The 18,315-nt window shown below is 39.0% G+C and overlaps 3 protein-coding genes across 6 annotated transcripts in view; 2 read left to right on the top strand and 1 right to left on the bottom strand.

The window, feature by feature from the left end:
- The window catches only part of LOC123306738, a 32,061-nt gene extending 25,970 nt beyond the window's left edge, over positions 1 to 6,091 (top strand). For both annotated transcript variants that reach the window (XM_044888857.1, XM_044888859.1), the window contains exons 3-4: positions 110 to 3,542; positions 3,869 to 6,091. In XM_044888857.1, the coding sequence (XP_044744792.1) occupies positions 110 to 3,542; positions 3,869 to 5,009 (4,574 nt within the window). In that variant the 3' untranslated portion in view covers positions 5,010 to 6,091. The remainder of the gene's footprint in view (positions 1 to 109; positions 3,543 to 3,868) is intronic.
- Positions 6,092 to 6,940: 849 nt separating this feature from the next.
- LOC123308164 (conserved oligomeric Golgi complex subunit 1) lies at positions 6,941 to 11,946 on the top strand. The gene is made up of 13 exons (XM_044890723.1): positions 6,941 to 7,167; positions 7,227 to 7,388; positions 7,449 to 7,588; positions 7,647 to 7,783; positions 7,948 to 8,146; positions 8,202 to 8,337; positions 8,451 to 8,623; positions 8,683 to 8,952; positions 9,168 to 9,393; positions 9,455 to 9,749; positions 9,809 to 10,237; positions 10,326 to 10,520; positions 11,714 to 11,946. The coding sequence occupies exons 1-13, from the start codon at positions 7,025 to 7,027 to the stop codon at positions 11,828 to 11,830; spliced, it is 2,622 nt and encodes an 873-aa protein (XP_044746658.1). The 5' UTR covers positions 6,941 to 7,024; the 3' UTR covers positions 11,831 to 11,946.
- An 82-nt stretch (positions 11,947 to 12,028) lies between these two features.
- LOC123308166 (cell growth regulator with RING finger domain protein 1-like) overlaps positions 12,029 to 18,315 on the bottom strand; it is a 43,497-nt gene continuing 37,210 nt past the window's right edge. For all 3 annotated transcript variants that reach the window (XM_044890727.1, XM_044890726.1, XM_044890725.1), the window contains 4 exons: positions 17,359 to 17,503; positions 16,672 to 16,779; positions 14,510 to 14,721; positions 12,029 to 13,581 (listed from right to left, as the gene is read on the bottom strand). In XM_044890727.1, coding sequence (XP_044746662.1) covers positions 13,374 to 13,581; positions 14,510 to 14,721; positions 16,672 to 16,779; positions 17,359 to 17,503 — 673 coding nt within the window. In that variant the 3' untranslated portion in view covers positions 12,029 to 13,373. The remainder of the gene's footprint in view (positions 13,582 to 14,509; positions 14,722 to 16,671; positions 16,780 to 17,358; positions 17,504 to 18,315) is intronic.

Below are 18,315 nucleotides of genomic sequence, written 5' to 3' on the forward strand. Positions count from 1 at the left end.
AAATTATTTCATGGCCAACCGACTGCTAAAATAAATTTGAATGCAGTATATACTCATATATATTAACCTAACGAAATTCATCATCACTAACAATTTCCTTCTTTTTCAGACATGGAAGTATCGCATAGTCCAATGAACTACTCAACCAAAGAAAAGACAGACCAAAGCAACCACGACTCGGGCGTCTTCTCGACGACCAACAACTCAATCTACGAAACCACGGAGAACCACAGCCGCACCACCCAGTCGGAAAACTGCCCCTCCGAGAATGGAAGCGACTGCGGCTCCAACGACAAATTCTCCTGTCCCATATGCGCGACAGTTCTAACCTCCCAACACGAGTTCACGTTGCACATCAAATCCCACAACAGCGACAACGAAACGTGGCAAGACGACAAGGGCTACACCTGCAGGATCTGCTTCAAGGTCCTCAGCTCCAGCTCCAGCCTGGACAGGCACGTCCTGGTGCACAGCGGCGAGAGACCCTTCCATTGCAAATACTGCGGCGACACCTTCACCACCAACGGCAACATGCACAGACACATGCGCGCCCACTCGGTGAAGAACAAGAGCTACGAGTCGGACGGCAGCACCGACAGCAGCGCCAGCAACACCGAGTACAACAACAACAGGGTGAAATCCAAACTGGTCAGGAAACGGAAGCTGGAACAAGACGACGATGAGCTAATCTGCACCAAGAGAACCTTCTCCGGTGACGTTCCCAGGACCTACAGATGCCCGGTTTGCGAAAGAAACGACTTCGACTCTGTGTCCGTGCTGGAGACCCACATGGAAGACAACCACCCCGATTACCCCGCCAAGTGTCACCAGTGCAACAACGTGTTCTCCAACCAGAAACAGCTGGAGGTCCATCGGGCGGCCACTCACGACAACGTGAACCCCAAACATTCCGTCGTCGGTTTCAAAGATCTAACTTTCGTGGACTTCTCCAGCGAGAAGTTTCCCCACATAGCTCGTTACGAGTGCGAGAAGAACCTCCACAAGGGGTCGGGTAGCCTCAAGTTCCAGTGTAAGAAATGCAACCGTTTCTTCCCTTGCTCCAGTTCGCTGGAATACCACGAGAAAGACTGCAAGGAAAGCGTGACCGGTCTGGACCTGTCCTCGCAAAAATTGACGGAAGTGGAAGTCAGAAGAAACGACTTCTTCTCCCGCTTGAATCTCCAAGATGTATCGCCTGAAAAACATATCACTAACAAGAACGAAAACTGCGTAAAGACCGAGTATAAACTGATGCCGGATAACAACAAAGATCTGGCTGATATACAGACCATAATATCCATGACGACTAGTGGCAGTCTGTTGCAACAGCTCCAACACAAGACGAACGAAATGACCAACAGCCTGCAAAAGTCGCACCCGGACATACAGCAGCAAGAATCCTCGAAGAACGAAGAGGAGGAAACTCAAGATGCCTTCGCCGTTGAGTTTCGAAAGATGAAGTTGAAAGGGGAGTTCCCTTGCAGGTTATGCACTGCCATTTTCCCGAACTTACGAGCTTTAAAGGGTCATAACAGAGCCCATCTGAATGGTAACAACAACGGATCGTACCGGTGTAACATGTGCCCACATTCCTCCGTAGACAAAGCTGCTTTGATCCGTCACATGCGAACTCACAACGGTGACAGACCGTACGAATGCTCCCTGTGCAATTACGCCTTCACCACCAAGGCGAACTGCGAGCGTCACCTCAGAAACCGACATGCCAAAACCACGAGGGAGGAGGTGAAGAAGGCCATCATTTACCACCCTTCGGAGGACCCGACGAACGACGAAATGACCAAACTGTCGAACAGGGACGATTCCAGAAAGATACACAATTCTTCCAGCGAGGTTTTCGATAGCGTTCCGGATAAGATACACTGCTCGACTCCGAAATTCGAGAGCAGACCCGAACTGAAACACATCGCTACCCCCGAACGCAACCCTTTACTTTCCAACTTGCAATCGTTGAAGGAGAGTCTGATGGGTAAAGAACCCTTACAGTTGTTCCCGAACATCAACGATGTCATACGTAACGAGAATCTGAAGACGCTGAAGGAGTACAGAAACGGCACCATTCCAGTTCCTCCATACTTGCCACCTTACGGCTTTCAACCTAAACTGAACAACGTTCCGACTCCTCCTACCCCTGGTAAAATCCAGGTGAAAGATCTGAGCGCTTTGAAGATGAACCCTTACGATAACAACTCGGACGAAGAAGATTACGATGACGACGAGGAATCCATCGATGTTGTGCTGGATTTGAGCAAGAAGAAACCAACAGTGGAAGATGCTAAACCAGTCGAAGATACCCCTCAAGATTTATCGGTTAAATCTTCACCACCGCCTTCTCAAGTTGCCCCACCGATGGCTGAAATGCTCCAAGCGAATCTCCTGAAGAGTCCACCCAAGATAGACCCGGCAGCCTTCTACGCGCAATGGGCGTTGCTGAGAAACGGTTTCGCCGGTTTGCCTAGTTGGCCGAGCTTCCCTTTCAATCCTATATTCCTCCAGCAACTCCAGAATCAAGTGCCAACTGCTGCAACGTCGGATATGAAGGATAGACTGAGGAATCAGTTGTGCGGTGGTACCGTGATCGCCGATAACCGTTTGCAGGCCTTGCAGCAGATCAGAAACGCCGGTTTGATACCGATGGCCATGAATAACTTCGGGAATGACGCAAGGCAAGAGGTGGAGAGTTCATATGCGTCCCCGAAAACCACGGAGGATCTGAGCAGACCGCTGAGTCTAACCATCGAGCAAAATATGAACGAAAGTATGTCCAAGATGACCAGTCCGTTACCGCAGGGTAAACCAGATATCTTACAGTCCCCAAACTCGGTGAAAATGGTGATAAAGAACGGGATCTTGATGCCCAAACAGAAGCAGAGGAGGTATAGGACCGAGAGACCTTTCACCTGCGAGCACTGTTCGGCAAGGTTCACCCTACGTTCAAACATGGAACGCCACATCAAACAGCAACACCCCCAATTCTGGTCGCAACGTCAACGCGGCAACATCGGAAACCCCGGTAGAAAATCTCAAGTTTTACCAATGAAACCAGGTTTCTGCGATCTGAGCATCCCCAGCTACGACCTCCAGAAGAATCAGGGTTACGAGGACAACAAAGAGATGCTGAGCGACAGGCTTAAATTCGCCATCTTAGCTCAGCATTTGCGGGGGGTTAACAGTTACACCAACGCCATCAAGAGGGAAGAAGACGAAGAAGACGCTTTGGTCATCGACGAGAACAGCGAGGATAAACCGTCCGATCTTCACGTACCACACGAAGCGTTCCAGAAGGAAGACCATGAGGAGATGGAGAAAGATGATGAGCACACGACCAAGACTGGTAAAACGGAGGAGAGTCAAGACTTGGTACCCGTGTCTAGGCTGTTGGACAACGCGTCCCAGCAACAGTTCAACGAGTATTTCAAGAGGGACGTTGAAGAGAATGGCGCTGGTAGCGAGGAAGACGAAGAAGGGTTGGTGGCGAGTGGGAGTACCAGCGAAGGGAACATTTCTGGGACTGATGAGAATAAGTGAGTATTCATTTTATGATGGAATTTCGAGATTTATAACTAGAAGAGTTGCTCTTCCAAAATATATATAGCCAATAATGCTGGAAGATCTTCATGTATGTCAAGAAGCTTAGAAATTACAACACCTTCTATGCTCACCATATTTTGTCAGTTAGTGAACTGTTTTATCGACCAAATTGACTTGACAGTACATACTTTTGATGGGCATAGAAGTAAATTGATACTTTCTTGGTTTGTTGAGGCAAAATTGTAAAAATATCTCACTTCCACTTGCCTTCATCATATTCGCAACATTTCAGTTTAAACATGAAAATTTTCTCTTCCAGATCTGAATCGGAAAATACAGCGCCTGTGAAGAAAAAGTCCGCCTATTCCCTGGCGCCAAACAGAGTAAGCTGCCCTTATTGCAGTCGTAAATTTCCTTGGACATCTTCCCTACGCCGTCACATCCTGACCCACACCGGCCAGAAGCCATTCAAGTGCAGCCACTGCCCCCTGCTCTTCACCACCAAGTCGAATTGCGACAGACATCTATTGAGGAAGCACGGAAACGCCGCCACCACCATAACCAACGACGTGGTCAACAACAACGCCAACTACCTGATGAGGAACGTCCCGGAAAGGCCTTTCAAGTGTTCCAACTGTCCCAGTAGTACCTTCTCCACGTACACCAACCTGAAGAAGCACATCAGTTCGAAACACGCGACCAACGCCCAAGGTGACGACATCAGGGCTCAGGGGTACGAGGCCGGTAGTTCAGAGGACGAAAAAGTCAACGTTTCCGACAACGTAAACGAGTGGAACAGCCAAAATCCCCACACGAAAATGCAAAACCAAGAACCCTTACCGAGTTCCGTGAACGCCGACCAACCGTTCAAATGCCATTTGTGCGAATTTTCCTTCGGGGAACGCCAAGAAGCGTTGGACCACATTAAGGACAAGCACGCCTCCGAATACGACCTGCTGATGTCCAAGAACGCTCTAGACAGCAGCGCCACGACCCCAGAAGAAAGCGCCCACAACGACGAAGAAGACGGCGAGATCAGGGGAAAATTTCCCGACTATTCCAACAGAAAAGTCATCTGCGCATTTTGCATGCGTCGATTCTGGTCGGCGGAAGATCTGAGGAGACACATGAGGACCCACACCGGCGAACGACCGTTCATGTGCGACATCTGCCGACGGAGATTCACACTGAAGCACAGTATGCTGCGCCACAGGAAAAAGCATAACGTGAACTTCGATAACGACGGCGCGATCAACAGCGACGATGACGGAAACGGGGTTTCCCCGAAATACGAGAATGGAAGCAACAAGAGAGCTGAAGATTCCGACGGTGGAAACGAAGGGGGAGATCTCATCAGTAACCTACTCGGAATCCGTCCGTCTTTCATCGATAAAGTGCTGACGGCGTCGGCAGATGACGCTGCTAAGCTTCTAGGAGTTAGGAATGGAGTGAAGGAGTAGTTTCCTTTTTTGGACTTTGTACAACACCATCTATGTGAGTTGTGTTACATTTTATCGCACAAATTATCCGGAATAGATATGAATATTTAATGGAAACTATTTGTAGGACGTAGAACTGGGTAAATTTAACACACTTTCGGTTTTTAAAGGTAAAGTGTAAATAAATCGAGATTTTATTTATTGTTTTCAATTTGTAACATTGTTTCGATAGTATCTATCTGTGAATATGAATTTTATTTAATTCTTGTCTGTTAAAATCATTTCTAGTCACCATAAAATTATTTTTATTTTAATTGAGCTAAGAAAACTTGTAAATTGATATAAATGGAATGAGTATAGACTAGTTAATACTTGTAGAAATATTATTATTTTATCGTATATATGGTATTATACCAATAGGAATATCTAACCGAATTTTGTAAATAAACTAACGTAATACGGTCTAGAAAACCAAAGTTCAAACGCGAATGGGTAATTCGAAAAAAAAGATCTTGGATCAACGAATGTGTAAAAGTCCCCATTTTCAAAATCTTTTAGATTTAATATCTAAAAAATGTACAGGAAAGCAATATAATTGTTTATATTTAATAGTAAGTGCACTGGAATTGTTAAAGAGTGTAGTGTTTTCGCTTTAATGAAATGGAACATAAATCAAAATTTCTGCAAGCAAGTTGTAGTTTGCTGTGAACGTCAATGTAGTTTTTAATATGTAAATCACTTAGTTTTTGTTGATTATTGTTGCACGTTTTATAATTTAATTATTCACATTCACGCTGTGTCTTATAAAGTACTTGAGGCTTTCGATGCAATCTGTAAATGTAAAAAATCCTCTTTGTTGAGGAATGGGGATTGGATCGTCTAAGCTATTAGCAATTTCGAAGCAATCTAGATATTGAGGAAGTAATTCGAATTATTTATATAAGGTGGTTTTATTACGTATATGTTATTTTGTTAGTTGAACTTTAAACTTATGCCATATTCGAATAGACGAAAATTATAAGGTTTATGTACAATGATGTTATTGCATTCCATAAAATATGTATTTATTTGAAATTTATTTTAATAAATTATGGATCCATCTACATTCTTTTATCCTTACACAATTTTCACCCCAATAAACATAAAATATATTTACAGAGGTCTACACCGTTTCAGTGGTCAGTTCAAAAAACGAAAAGGTTATCTTGTCAGATACCTCTATTTTATATGAGGTTTTCATTAAAATTCAATTCGAAGAATTCGTCATCTCGGAAATATTTTCATTCGCCAAACGGAACAAAAAATAGAAATTTTTTTTTATTGTAGAACAAATGTTCATTCATGCTATTCACTTTCCGAGGTGAAATGATTTTTTCAATGAATTTTCACGTAAAAAAATTTATCGAAAAGTGTCGCCATAGGCTACAATTCGAAACCTACTGAAATTGAAAAAAGACGTTTGTAAAGTGCTGTCATCTTTTCGAAGATAATGGAAGCTATTGTAGAATTCGAAACTGATAGTACAAGTGTTCTGGCAACACCCAACATTCTGATAGTCTTTATCCTCTTACGGATGGCGAAAAAGTCCTACAGTATACTCCTCTCAAAAATTTTTTATTAAATAATTGGTGAAGCAGGAAATTACTCCTATTCTTTCGAGTGTAGCTAGTAGGTGTCACTACGATAGGAAGTGTTGTCGTAAAGTTCTGTAATTGATTTAGATGCCAATTAGTATTACTTTTCCTTGTATTTATACTTTTGATACATCTTACGAAGTACAATCCAAATCGATTTATGATTTCATACGGCATAGGAAATTTTTTGTAAGAAATTCATTCTGTCATCCGATTTCACTAGATGGCGCTGTATTTATCGAGCTCTTGAAGTCAAGAATGATTAGAGGATCCGCGAAAAAAAGAGAAAAAACACTATGTATATTCGTGTTCTGTGCGCCTACCTGTCAGTAATTGAGGTTATGTCACTTTGTTGACGATGCAGTAGAAACAAAAATCCCAATTCGCAAATTTACGAATAGCATGAATAAATTCAAGCAGAACCTGACTGATTTGGACGTGAAAAAACTCTTTGTCGAACACAAGATCGATGAGATTGTGGAAATTGAAAAGTTACTCGATGCCGAAATCGAGAGAAAACGGACGGAACTCCGATCAATGGTCGGGTACGAGCTCTTCATCTTTATCGAAATTATGAATCGGAATATTGAACGTACCTTTTCAGGGACCGGTACAAGGACATCTTAACGGCTTCAGATTCCATCAAAAGCATGAAGACGATATCTTCGAAAATTGTAGAAAGTATAGAAAACATAACTTCCTCTTGTGATAGGCTCTTGGAAAATGCAGACTGTAATCAGAAAAAGGCAGCAGTTTCACAAAACGAGTAGGATATAATTTCCACATATGATAGCACGAAATGTATTCATATTCGTATTGTTTTCAGTGAGAAAAATAACGAGAGAATGTTAGTTATCCAAATTAGACTAGCGATGTATGTAAATGATGAAATTTGGATGTACTTGGATAAGGAAGATCATTTCAATGCTGCACAGCTTTATTTATTAGGGCAGAATATTCACACAGGTAGAAATGCATTTCAAAGACATTATTACTCGGTATTCAAAAACTGAAATACTTTCAGGTTTGAGTTTGATCAACTCTCCCCTAATTCAGAAAGTGCCTCTTCTCACACACATAAAGTCAAACTTGAGTTTGCTCAGAGGTATAATTTTAAGCAGGGTCATAAAGAAACTGGAATCAGTCGAACTTACAGCAGAAGTAAGTGGTATTACATACACAAATCATTGAGAAATTATCAATACATTATGAAATCTCCCATACAAAGGGCAGACTTGAAAGATATTTCTGCTATTATATTTTTACCTAGCTTTCTTAGTATGACAATGTTGATGAAATTCACTAGTTCTGAATTTATTTGACAGCAAACATGCAGCAACTTGAACAGCTTGATGCTCTTAAATAATCAAAGTACCAATGAACTTGTTTGTGTATTTATGGAACATAGGAAAACAGCTCTTGAAACCGTTATGAACATTGGTCACTCTAGTGTTCGTGTACAAATAAGTGCTATACTTAAATGCTTAATTACAACTATTCATCTACTATATGAATGCTTTATGTGTAAGTGATCACTTTTATATATGCCAGATTCAATTCTGATTGGCAAATATTTCAGGTGACTCAAAGAATGCTTTAATTTTTAAACAGTTGGAAGAAATTTTGAGTGATAATTCGAAACCTACTTTCAGTAAACTGAAAATGCCAGAATCATTATTACTACTTTATATACCTCAGATAATCAAGGAATTTAGGTGAGCGCTGGAGTTTTTTAGCATAAATTCAATTTAAGAAACTGCTTAACAGAAGAGTTATTCTGCCTCAACAATTTCACCTCTGAAAATTTTCATTCGGTATTTTCACACAGACCAAAATGCAAAGGCCAACGTGAAGATGTAAATATATTTCCTGAAGGAAAATTTTTGGAGAAATGGCTGGAAAATACAAAAGAAACGGTACAGCAAGGTCTTCGTAAATCTCTCGAAGTCATAAAAAATATTAAGGGGCTACATCTGGTACGAGAAGAAGCCTTGAAGATAGGTAATGCGCGGTTAGGTTATGTTGGGTAAGCTCCAACCTGACAGCGAAATTATTTTTAGAAACACCGAAGGATTGGGAGAAAATTTGTGAAACAGTTGAGTTACCAAAGAATTTTAGCGCATGGCAATATTTTTTTCAAAGTTTGATAACAGAAAGGGCTCAGCAACTGATAGCAGATAAAGTTAGGAAAAATTTAAGTGAATTCTTCGAGGATATCAACGAAGTCCTAACCGATTCAAAGAAATATAAATTGAAGGAATTAGATTTGAGGTCTTACGTTTGGTCTGAAGATTCAAAGGATATCAATAAGATGATTAATCAGCATACAGGTAAATATGCAATACAGAATGTCCCACCATGAGTGCCCATTTAAAATGAACCATCCTTTTCAAAACATTTTTATGATTTCATGAACATAGAAGGTTCATATGTCTGTACACAATTTCAAACAGATTTTCATCTGTGAATTTCTAATGGGCAGTCCTAGTGGACGACCCTGTATATGCCGAGTTCTGTTCATATTTATTTGTGATCATTTCTTCAGGAATTTCAGTGAAAGCTATGGGATTTTCCAAGCCCATAGTAACTCTTTGCGATAAGCTAGATGGAAAGTTCTTTGAACTACTGAATGATCTCTCTCAATATTTATATGGCATGGATATTGATAGGGAAGGATTGAATATTCCTTCTTTTGCCAGAGATCAAAAGTTTGTAGATGTTGATATTCTTCAAAGAAGTTTGATAGAAGAATGCGTTTCTGAAAATATGAAGTGAGTATTCTTAAAATTCCCCAATTGCGATTTATATCGAAATGCTTGTACATTTTTTCAGATTATCGCAGATTTTATCAGATCGTTTGAACCGAGAGATCAGTGAAGAAACTGTCAAACATTCACTTTTTTGTATTAGGATATTACAGGCCATAACAAAATTATGTCCATGTTTCAAAAAATGCTGTTCTTTGAACAACGAGCTAGGGGAATGGTACAAAATTTGTGATAACTTCAATAAATGCAACATGCAATTATGGAATAAATGGATAGATTATTCGGTTGGTAAAACGAAAGACATTTGTTTGAAGAATTTCACAAATCTTCTTCCACAATCGACACTAGGGATGTTTTTGGTGAGTTTTTACGCTCAGTTAAAATACAAATACATACTTATATTCTTTTCGAATTTCAGAAGTGGGATTCGATTGAAATTCAAGAACAAACTGACGACAAAGTATTCAAATCACAAATCAAGGTGCCTTTGAAACCCAGCACGGCACTTGAAGACCTTCTAGTCAAGCTCAATCATAACGTTTGTTGTGTTTTACCACATACGCTCCCGAAAACAGTTCACGTTCAATTCATAGAAGAAAATGTGGAAGCGATTTTAAATCGATATAAAGAACTCTTGAACTTCGAATTGAATCAAAATCAAGCTTTGCAGTTTTTATTTGATGTTAAATACTTGACTCTGTTCTGTGTCAGGAGAGAAAATGAACGACTTGTGGGATTTTCCCTAGATATCTGTGATAAATTGAGATCCAAGATCGATCCGTTTGATCTAGATGTTTTCTATGCATACTTACAAACGAATGTCAAAAAAGCTGCCCTGCAGTCTCAGGTGAGGGATAATGGCCTGTTTAATGCACTTTTTCATTTTATTGCTCACTGATTTTGGCGTTCTGTAAGTTTTATCGGTTTAATTGTAGGTTATATTCGGATGTTTGTTGCCATCTTCTATGCAATTGTCAAATTTGGAAATTTCTGACAGAGGTAAAGAGCAAGAGAAGGAGCCATCCGTTTTAGCTGTCAGTTACTCTTCGACCACTGCCTGGTTCCCTTTGCTTCCAATCACAGCTCCATCTCAGAAACATTTAGTAACTTTTCCTGAGAAGGAGGAAAAGGTAATATTTTGGCATTTTCCTAGATTTGTTTTTCTTTCGAGAGGACACTCAAATCGATTTTTGATATAAGTAAATTTTTTTCCTTTCTTTTGACTATGTTTGATTTTCAGAAATTTAAATTTCTCCATATATTTTCATATTTTGATTTTGACAACTCCATTGGATTTCAATCACAAATTCATGAAACATTTTTTGTAGATCTGTTTTGGTTCTATTTAATATGGAGATGGGTGAATATTAGTGTGTTATTGATATGTTTTACCAGAAGTTTTTGCATCTTTTAAAAAAATTATTATTATTGTTTTGAGTTCATTTCAGTTTTATTCTTGCCTAACAAAATAACACGCGAGTGCCATGCTTGTGATCTTCATATTTTCGATTAAATCTACAAGTTATTATAAGATCATCAATTTTTAAAAAATTATTCAAACTATAATACCTGAATTATCTCTTTAGAGTAGAAAAAGTTGTTCAGTTGATTAATCCTAGATGTGAGCTTCAAATATGTGTTTTTTTTTCACACTAATTGGGTACTTTGGCTGAATGCAACTCTGTTTAAAAGATTCACAGACTTAAATTACATTAAAGATGTACGGAGTCATAGATTCAGTATGTTTTTTAGGGGAATTTAATTGTCATTATGGAGTTCTGTGTTTGTTAACTTGGTAACATTTGAAAGTTCAGAGAAACTATTATTTAGTCATATTTTTTTATGTTTGAATCTGGTAACTCTTTTTTGAGCTAATATGGGTGGTTGCAAGCTGAATCATTATCATTATCGAAAGTGAAATAGAAATCAAGAGAAAAAAATACTTATCACCGGCGAAAATGCGCTACCTCGTTTATTGCATTATACTTTCTTCACCAAATGGAATAGAAAAAGCGATTGATTGATTGATGCTTGGTTTTTTAATGAACTAGCATATTTCCATTTTTAAAATGGTATATTTAAGGCTTGGAAGGTTCCGGGGTGGCATAGATAATTTTTAAATAAAAATGAATTGGAAAAAGCGGTAAAGGAAAAGTGTGACTCACCTTGCTCATCTTGTTAATATGACTCGTAAATCACAAGTGATTAATGAAATTTTAATAGACAATCAGTCCTCATTAATCACAAGTGATTTATAAAGCTCAAGGAAACAGAGGTTATGACTGTATACATTAATTGTGGACTTTTTTTCCTTGACCACTAGGTTCAACCAGGAAAGCCCATCACGAAGACACCAAAGAAGTCAACGGATATTGGGTCGTCAGTAAAATCGAATGCATCTTCTCTATTCAGTGGATTGACTACCGATTGGTTTTCTTAACACTATAACGGTACTTGTAGGTGCAGTTCAAAGATAAGTAATAGGTATTTTTATAAGAGCTTGTTGAATATTGTAGAGGAAAGCTTTCAAAAAATTAATATATTTATTACGAATTAGTACTTTGTTGTTCTTCTTAACCATGTGAATCGTACGTAAATTCACCTCAAATGGTTTTCCACAAAAAAAAAAACAACGATCCTATGTCTATAAATTTTTTATTATTCAGTATAATATTATCACAGGCTTACTTCATTTATCTTCTACTACATACAAATATATATTGTAAAATATAACTTTGCACAATATTCAAACTACTTCTTTCTATTATTGCAACATATATGCTCTACGTCAAAGGGATATCTTCTCTTCATTCACTTCAAATAATATCCCTCAGTTTGAATATCTTGAGTGATGTTTGAGAATATAATACAAGTGGTGAGAATCTTGGTGTGATGGGGAACGATGAGGTGATGCATGAAAATTATCATTGGATTTTCCGATAAGATTTTTCATTTCGCTCTTTAGTAGCGGTTGTCTCAAATTTTTCAATTCGAAATTGTAAAAATTCAAACAAGGCAGACATCTAGATATTAAGGAATGTTAAAATTTGTTATTCTACCTCGGTTGACTGAAATACTTGAACCAAAAATCAGATTGCACGAATAAGATGAAATATTTCATTGAAGAAACCTACAACAAGAAAGCATCGTTCATCAATTAAAAATTTTGTTCATACGAAAGAAATTCCTTCATCAGAAAATCCTTCAGATCCATTCAACGAAGATGTGATATTGATGAATGCACATATAAATCTCTCAGGTCTCTGATCAAGCGAAAAATGAAATGATAAATTACGATGAGATCAGTTCTTGATGCCTTCGTATTAATAATATGTACAGAAAATATCAGATGAAGGTACTGAAGAAAAAAACTCCTTCAAATAAGGAATAAAGTCAAGAAAAACTCATATTTCTTCCTGCACTGCATAAATATTTTCAAGTCGTTCAGAATTTACTCACAGCACAAATCTCTACCGTTTCAGTCAAAAAAAAAAATGAAAACGATATTGACTTTGTTCGTCGAATCGAATAAGGGTCCACCCTTCTGGATCATTAAGGTTAAAAACCAAAAGTTCCAATACTCTGACAGCTGTCAATTGGAAGTTCGATGCAAGATGGCGCCACTCTACCCGTAATCCTTCAAAACACTGGAAAATCATTTCTTTCGATATCGTATATTAAAACATAAGGACCAAAATGGAATCTTTTTTTTCAAAAACATGACAAAAATTATATTTCAAACATTATAGATAAGCGTCATCGAGTTTTTAGGTTATCATCGAATTTAGACATGAACTGAAAGTGTCAATCGTGGTGAGTTTTTCGTGATCGTAACGTCAAGTCAGTCGTTCAACGCGAGAACCCGCGGCGACAAGATCAGAAACGACATTTCTTCGTGAGATTTCTCACGCATTCATTATTTTCGTTCGATTATAGCGAGAAAAGGTCAATAAATAAGTTATTTTACATCAGTTAGTTACATATTATCTCTGAAAACCGAGAAAATCCGTCAATCTGTCATTCCAACTGTCTAACCAGTTATAGAAACTGCCGTGCGCGGAGCCACTGGTGTTTTTGGACTGGATCGGCATGTACTCTTCGCCCCTGATACAGAAATAACTCTTTATCGGACCTCGACACATCGGACAGCGGTCGAGCTTCTCGAAGCAGCTAGCGCAGATGCATGTATGCCTGCAAGAGAGAACCATGATGAAAAATGCAATGGGGAATTCTCCTCAATTTGGGTTATCACAGCATATGCAAGTTCAAACTGAATAATTATGAGTTTCATTCATGAATTTTTCAAATTCACCGCGGAAACTATTCGAAATCGTTCTTCAAATATGAGGTTTTAAAATTCAAATCGCTTCGTTTCAAGTTTACGATTTGGCAACAGCGCCTACTAGAAAATAAAAAGAACAATGGCTTGTTTATAAAATAACAGCTATTGATTTACAGCCCTTATAAGGCGCGTACTCACTGACGAGTCTCAGCAGCAACCGGCTATAAATATCCCATAAAATTTTACAACCTTCCACGTTCGTCGTAAACTTCATAGACAGCCATCTTTGTCTATCTCATCAAGATAGTGTATTTGTTCTTCTTTAGTATCAACGCTTATTTCAGTCGATGTTGCCAACTTGTGCAATAGAAACAAAACGCTTTAAATTTTAAATACCCATTCTTATTCACCATTTTTAAGTTGGTTTAAGGTGAAATGGTTCTTTCAAAATGTGACTTTTCGAAGATATTTCATGAAAAATACATCATTTTCGTCAGAAGGAGTATTCCCTATTGAATTGAAAAGTCTTCTTTCAACAGAAATAATTCATTTCACCAAGAATCGCCTATACAAAATATTCAAGATGGCGAAGTTATCATCCCCTCAAGTCCAAAGCTATTTCATTAAATTCCAAGTACGGGACTGGAAGCCGACCTTGGCAGCTGGAAAACGAAACAGATGACCGAACCGTCATCGTTTGGGGTCGCGTTTTATTTCGACCACTTCTACCTTCTGTTAAAAGATGAATCATCTTTAAAATCACCCTGTTCCGAGTCCCTGACTTGTACACCTATACATTTGAACGTTAAGCCTTTGACATAAATTAGCTCTTCTCACCTGCAAGGTAGCAAAGCCCTAGACAAAGGAAAATATTGACACACGACGCACAGTTGATCGCCCGAGCTGTTCCAGAGCGCAGAATCTTCGGATGTCGGACACACCAACGTCCTCCCCAGGGGTCCAGGACCTCCCTCTACCGGTTCCGCCACGGCCAGGGGTATCTGGCTCTCTTCGAAACCTCCCGGGTTCCCTGTCGCCAAATACAATTGCTGCAAATGACAAATATCACGTTAATAACATGATCGGATTGGCTGGTCAAAAAAAAATTGGGTATTTTGGGCTGGATGCAACTCTGTTTAAATAATATTAGTTATTTATCGCCAATGAAATTGCGGTAACTCATCCATTTTAATACACTGCGCAAAAAAATTAACGCACGTTATGGAAATCTCAAATTTATTCTGCAACTGAAGGTGTTCTCAATGATAATTATTTTTATCAGAATTATGCATGCATATGTTATCCACTTTCATCGGTTTTCTTCAATATAGATGTTTTTTCCCAGCAGGAATAAAAAAAGATGATATTATCAGATTTTGAATGTATTGGCTACATTCTAAAATCAGTTGTTCTCGATCAATTCTAGTGATCAATAGTTTTTCTTTCGTTTGATTTTCTACACTCGATGGCTATGCAACGCGAAACACGCAATTTGACCCAAGAGGAATGTGCCCAAGCGGTAGTTTTGCGAGAAGAAGGGTGGACATACACAAGAATTGCAGAAAGGTTTGGAGTTTCCCATACAAGTGTGTCCAGAATGTTGCAGCGATTCAGGGAGACAGGTATGAATGTCCGAAGACCAGGACAGGGTAGACCACGGGTAACAACTGCCATTCAAGAACGTTACTTTAGAGTTTCTTCGTTGAGACAACGGTTTACAACCGCTCGCCTCTTTCAAATTCAGCTTGAGCAAACTCATGAGGTGCAAATTAGCACTGAGACAATAATAAATCGCCTCAGAGAATATGATTTAAGGCCTCGTGTCGCGGCAAGAGGCCCAGCTCTTACCCCAGCCCATCGAAGGGCGCGTTTGGATTTTGCGAGAGAGCATATCCATTGGGAAGAGGCCGATTGGGAAAGAGTTCTCTTCACAGATGAGTCTAGATTCTGCCTCTATCATTATGATCGACGTTCCCTTGTATACAGACGTCCACATGAAAGATATGCTCAGTGCAATTTCCTGAATACTACTGGTTTCGGGGGAGGATCGATTATGGTATGGGGTGGAATATCTTTGACTGCTCGCACAGACCTAGTGGTCGTTGATAATGGAGCTATGAATGCTGATAAGTATATAAGGAACATTCTAGAAGAGCATATAGTGCCATTTGCCGCATACATTGGTGAAAATTTCATTTTTATGGACGATAATGCCAGACCCCATCGTGCGCGCATCGTTCAGGAGTACCTTGAAGAGGTTCAAGTCTCTCGAATGGAATGGCCAGCAGGAAGTCCAGAACTCAATCCGATTGAGCAGGTTTGGAACAATCTCAATAGAAAGCTGAGAAGTTCAGACAATCATCCAGCTACTCTTAATGACTTAGGAATCCAACTCGGAGAGATCTAGGAAGGATTAGATCAGAACATTTTAAGATCACTCATTTTGAGTATGAACCGTCGTTGCCGAACTGTAATTAACGCAAGGGGTGGAAATACCAAGTATTAAATCACTTATCAGCATTTTAGTATTTTGAAAATTGTTCATTTCTCTTCTTTCACATAAGATTCGGCGAAATCCTGAATTTTTCTTTCATTTAATGTGTCTTGTTTCATTCAACACCTTCCCGAGAGAACATAAAAAATAAGTTATAAAGTCAATGTAGAGTTAACTTTCATCAAAATTGAGATTTTCAGAATGTGCGTTAATTTTTTTGCGCAGTGTATTTCAGTACTTCGGTCACCAAACGGGGATTATGCTTGGAAAAACTTCAGTGTCAGGTACCCCAGGGATGGGATAGCCCATTTTGGAAACTTAGGGTGGCTGAGTGGCTTCGAATTCATCGGATAGTCCAGTGGTGGAGAGTCCAACGTATCGTAAAGGTTCTTCTAGGCTAATTTCGACGCCACCGAAAAAATTGATGCGGTATCTTACATTTTTAAGGGTATTAGAGCCGAAAAGCAACGAAAGCTGAAATTATTGTATATCCTAGTATACTTACTTTAAGGCATGACAACTGTCCGTTTGCCTGCTTCAAATACTGGGCTAAAATACTGGTCGGTAAAGTGCAAACTTGGTCCTTTATATGGACTACGTTGATCAAAGCTACCTGAAACAATAATAATTATATTTCACCATTTGAATTATGTACCCATGAGATTTGAAGTAACGGTTGAGAGGTATGATCACATAGAATAGATAAAAAAACAAAATTCTTTTCCCCTCAAATCACTCATAAGATTTCCCAAATTTGTATATTCAATAATGTATTTTTTAGGAACCGGAACGCGAAAACAAGTTCTTGGAAAGAGCAAAGATGCACTCTTCCGTCTGTTTATCGATAAGACGGACCGGGGCAGTTAATATTATTTGTCAATGTCATTGTCACCCGTCAAACAATGACGTTACCGGTTCCGAGAATTCGTCCGAAATTTAAACAAACAATGTCCAAAAAAAGTGTTCAATATTCCGAACTGCATTCTTGCAACTCGACGAAAAACTGCCGATGCGAAGTTCGAGAAGGACAAGGCAGATGCGACGTAAAAACAGTCTAAATGGGCAAGCTATGGACATTCGCTGAAAGAGAGTTTTTTGCTCCGCGTCCAGATTGACTTTTCTAGAGCGTTCATGAAATATCACTCGTGTTTCGGTAATCAGAAGACGTCATAATTATGATGGCATAACTTACGGTTTCGTCGGGATGCACGTTGTCAACTACGTCGTTCCTCAAGAGTACTATAACTAGGGGATAGCATAGCCTCGGTGGGGTCCCAAGGTCCAGCGATGGGGCGGGCAATTTCAGGACAAACGTCTGGTCGGAATGTGGATTTTTGCTGAAAAAAATTCAGTATTCGTGAGGAAAATGTTCACTAGGCGCCATTTGAGGTGATGCATTCAGTCTTTAAATCTAGAGAGCTTCGAAGGGCCTCAGATATCTAATGGATGAAGAGTCCTTCTGAACATATGGTTAGAAAAGCAATGTGCAGCAATATTTTTATTCCCAATTTTTGATAGAAATCGCCAAAAATTTATTCCTATACTCCATTCACATTTATTACAGCAGTCGGTTGGCCATGAAATAATTTTCTCAATTTTTTGTAACTAGAACGAAGTTAGGTTGGCACTCATGAAATGTCGTTAATGTCATAACACCGTTGCCACAACTAATATCAATTTTTGTTACGAAAATGCCGAAAGTGATTGGAAAAAAGAGACAGGGTTTCAGGAAGTGCTATTTAGAATTCAGATCCGCTAATTCAAATAGTTATACCCGGATATTCTAAAATCCACAATACGTCAGACGGTAGCGAACATATTCAATGTAAGAGAATTTATATAATGTTTCATCTGAATCTAAACGAGTTATATTTCAGCTGAATATTTCCACAATCAGAAAGATTGTGGTTGAAGAGGATGACAAACAATTTCCTTCTATTGGGAGACCCAAAAAAGTGGTGACATTTGAGAACTTTATGTTTAAGTGAATTAATGCGAAATGTTTACTACAGGATTTCCGATGAATGTCATCGTAGAATAAGTTCCCGAAAATTGATTTTTATATTTTTCATGTGACTTGTCCTATACATTGTAAATGTCTTAAGGTACCAATAAATATCTAATTATTATTATTATATCAATGTATTAA

Source organism: Coccinella septempunctata, chromosome 2 (genome assembly GCF_907165205.1).
Source record: "Coccinella septempunctata chromosome 2, icCocSept1.1, whole genome shotgun sequence".
Taxonomy (NCBI): domain Eukaryota; kingdom Metazoa; phylum Arthropoda; class Insecta; order Coleoptera; family Coccinellidae; genus Coccinella; species Coccinella septempunctata.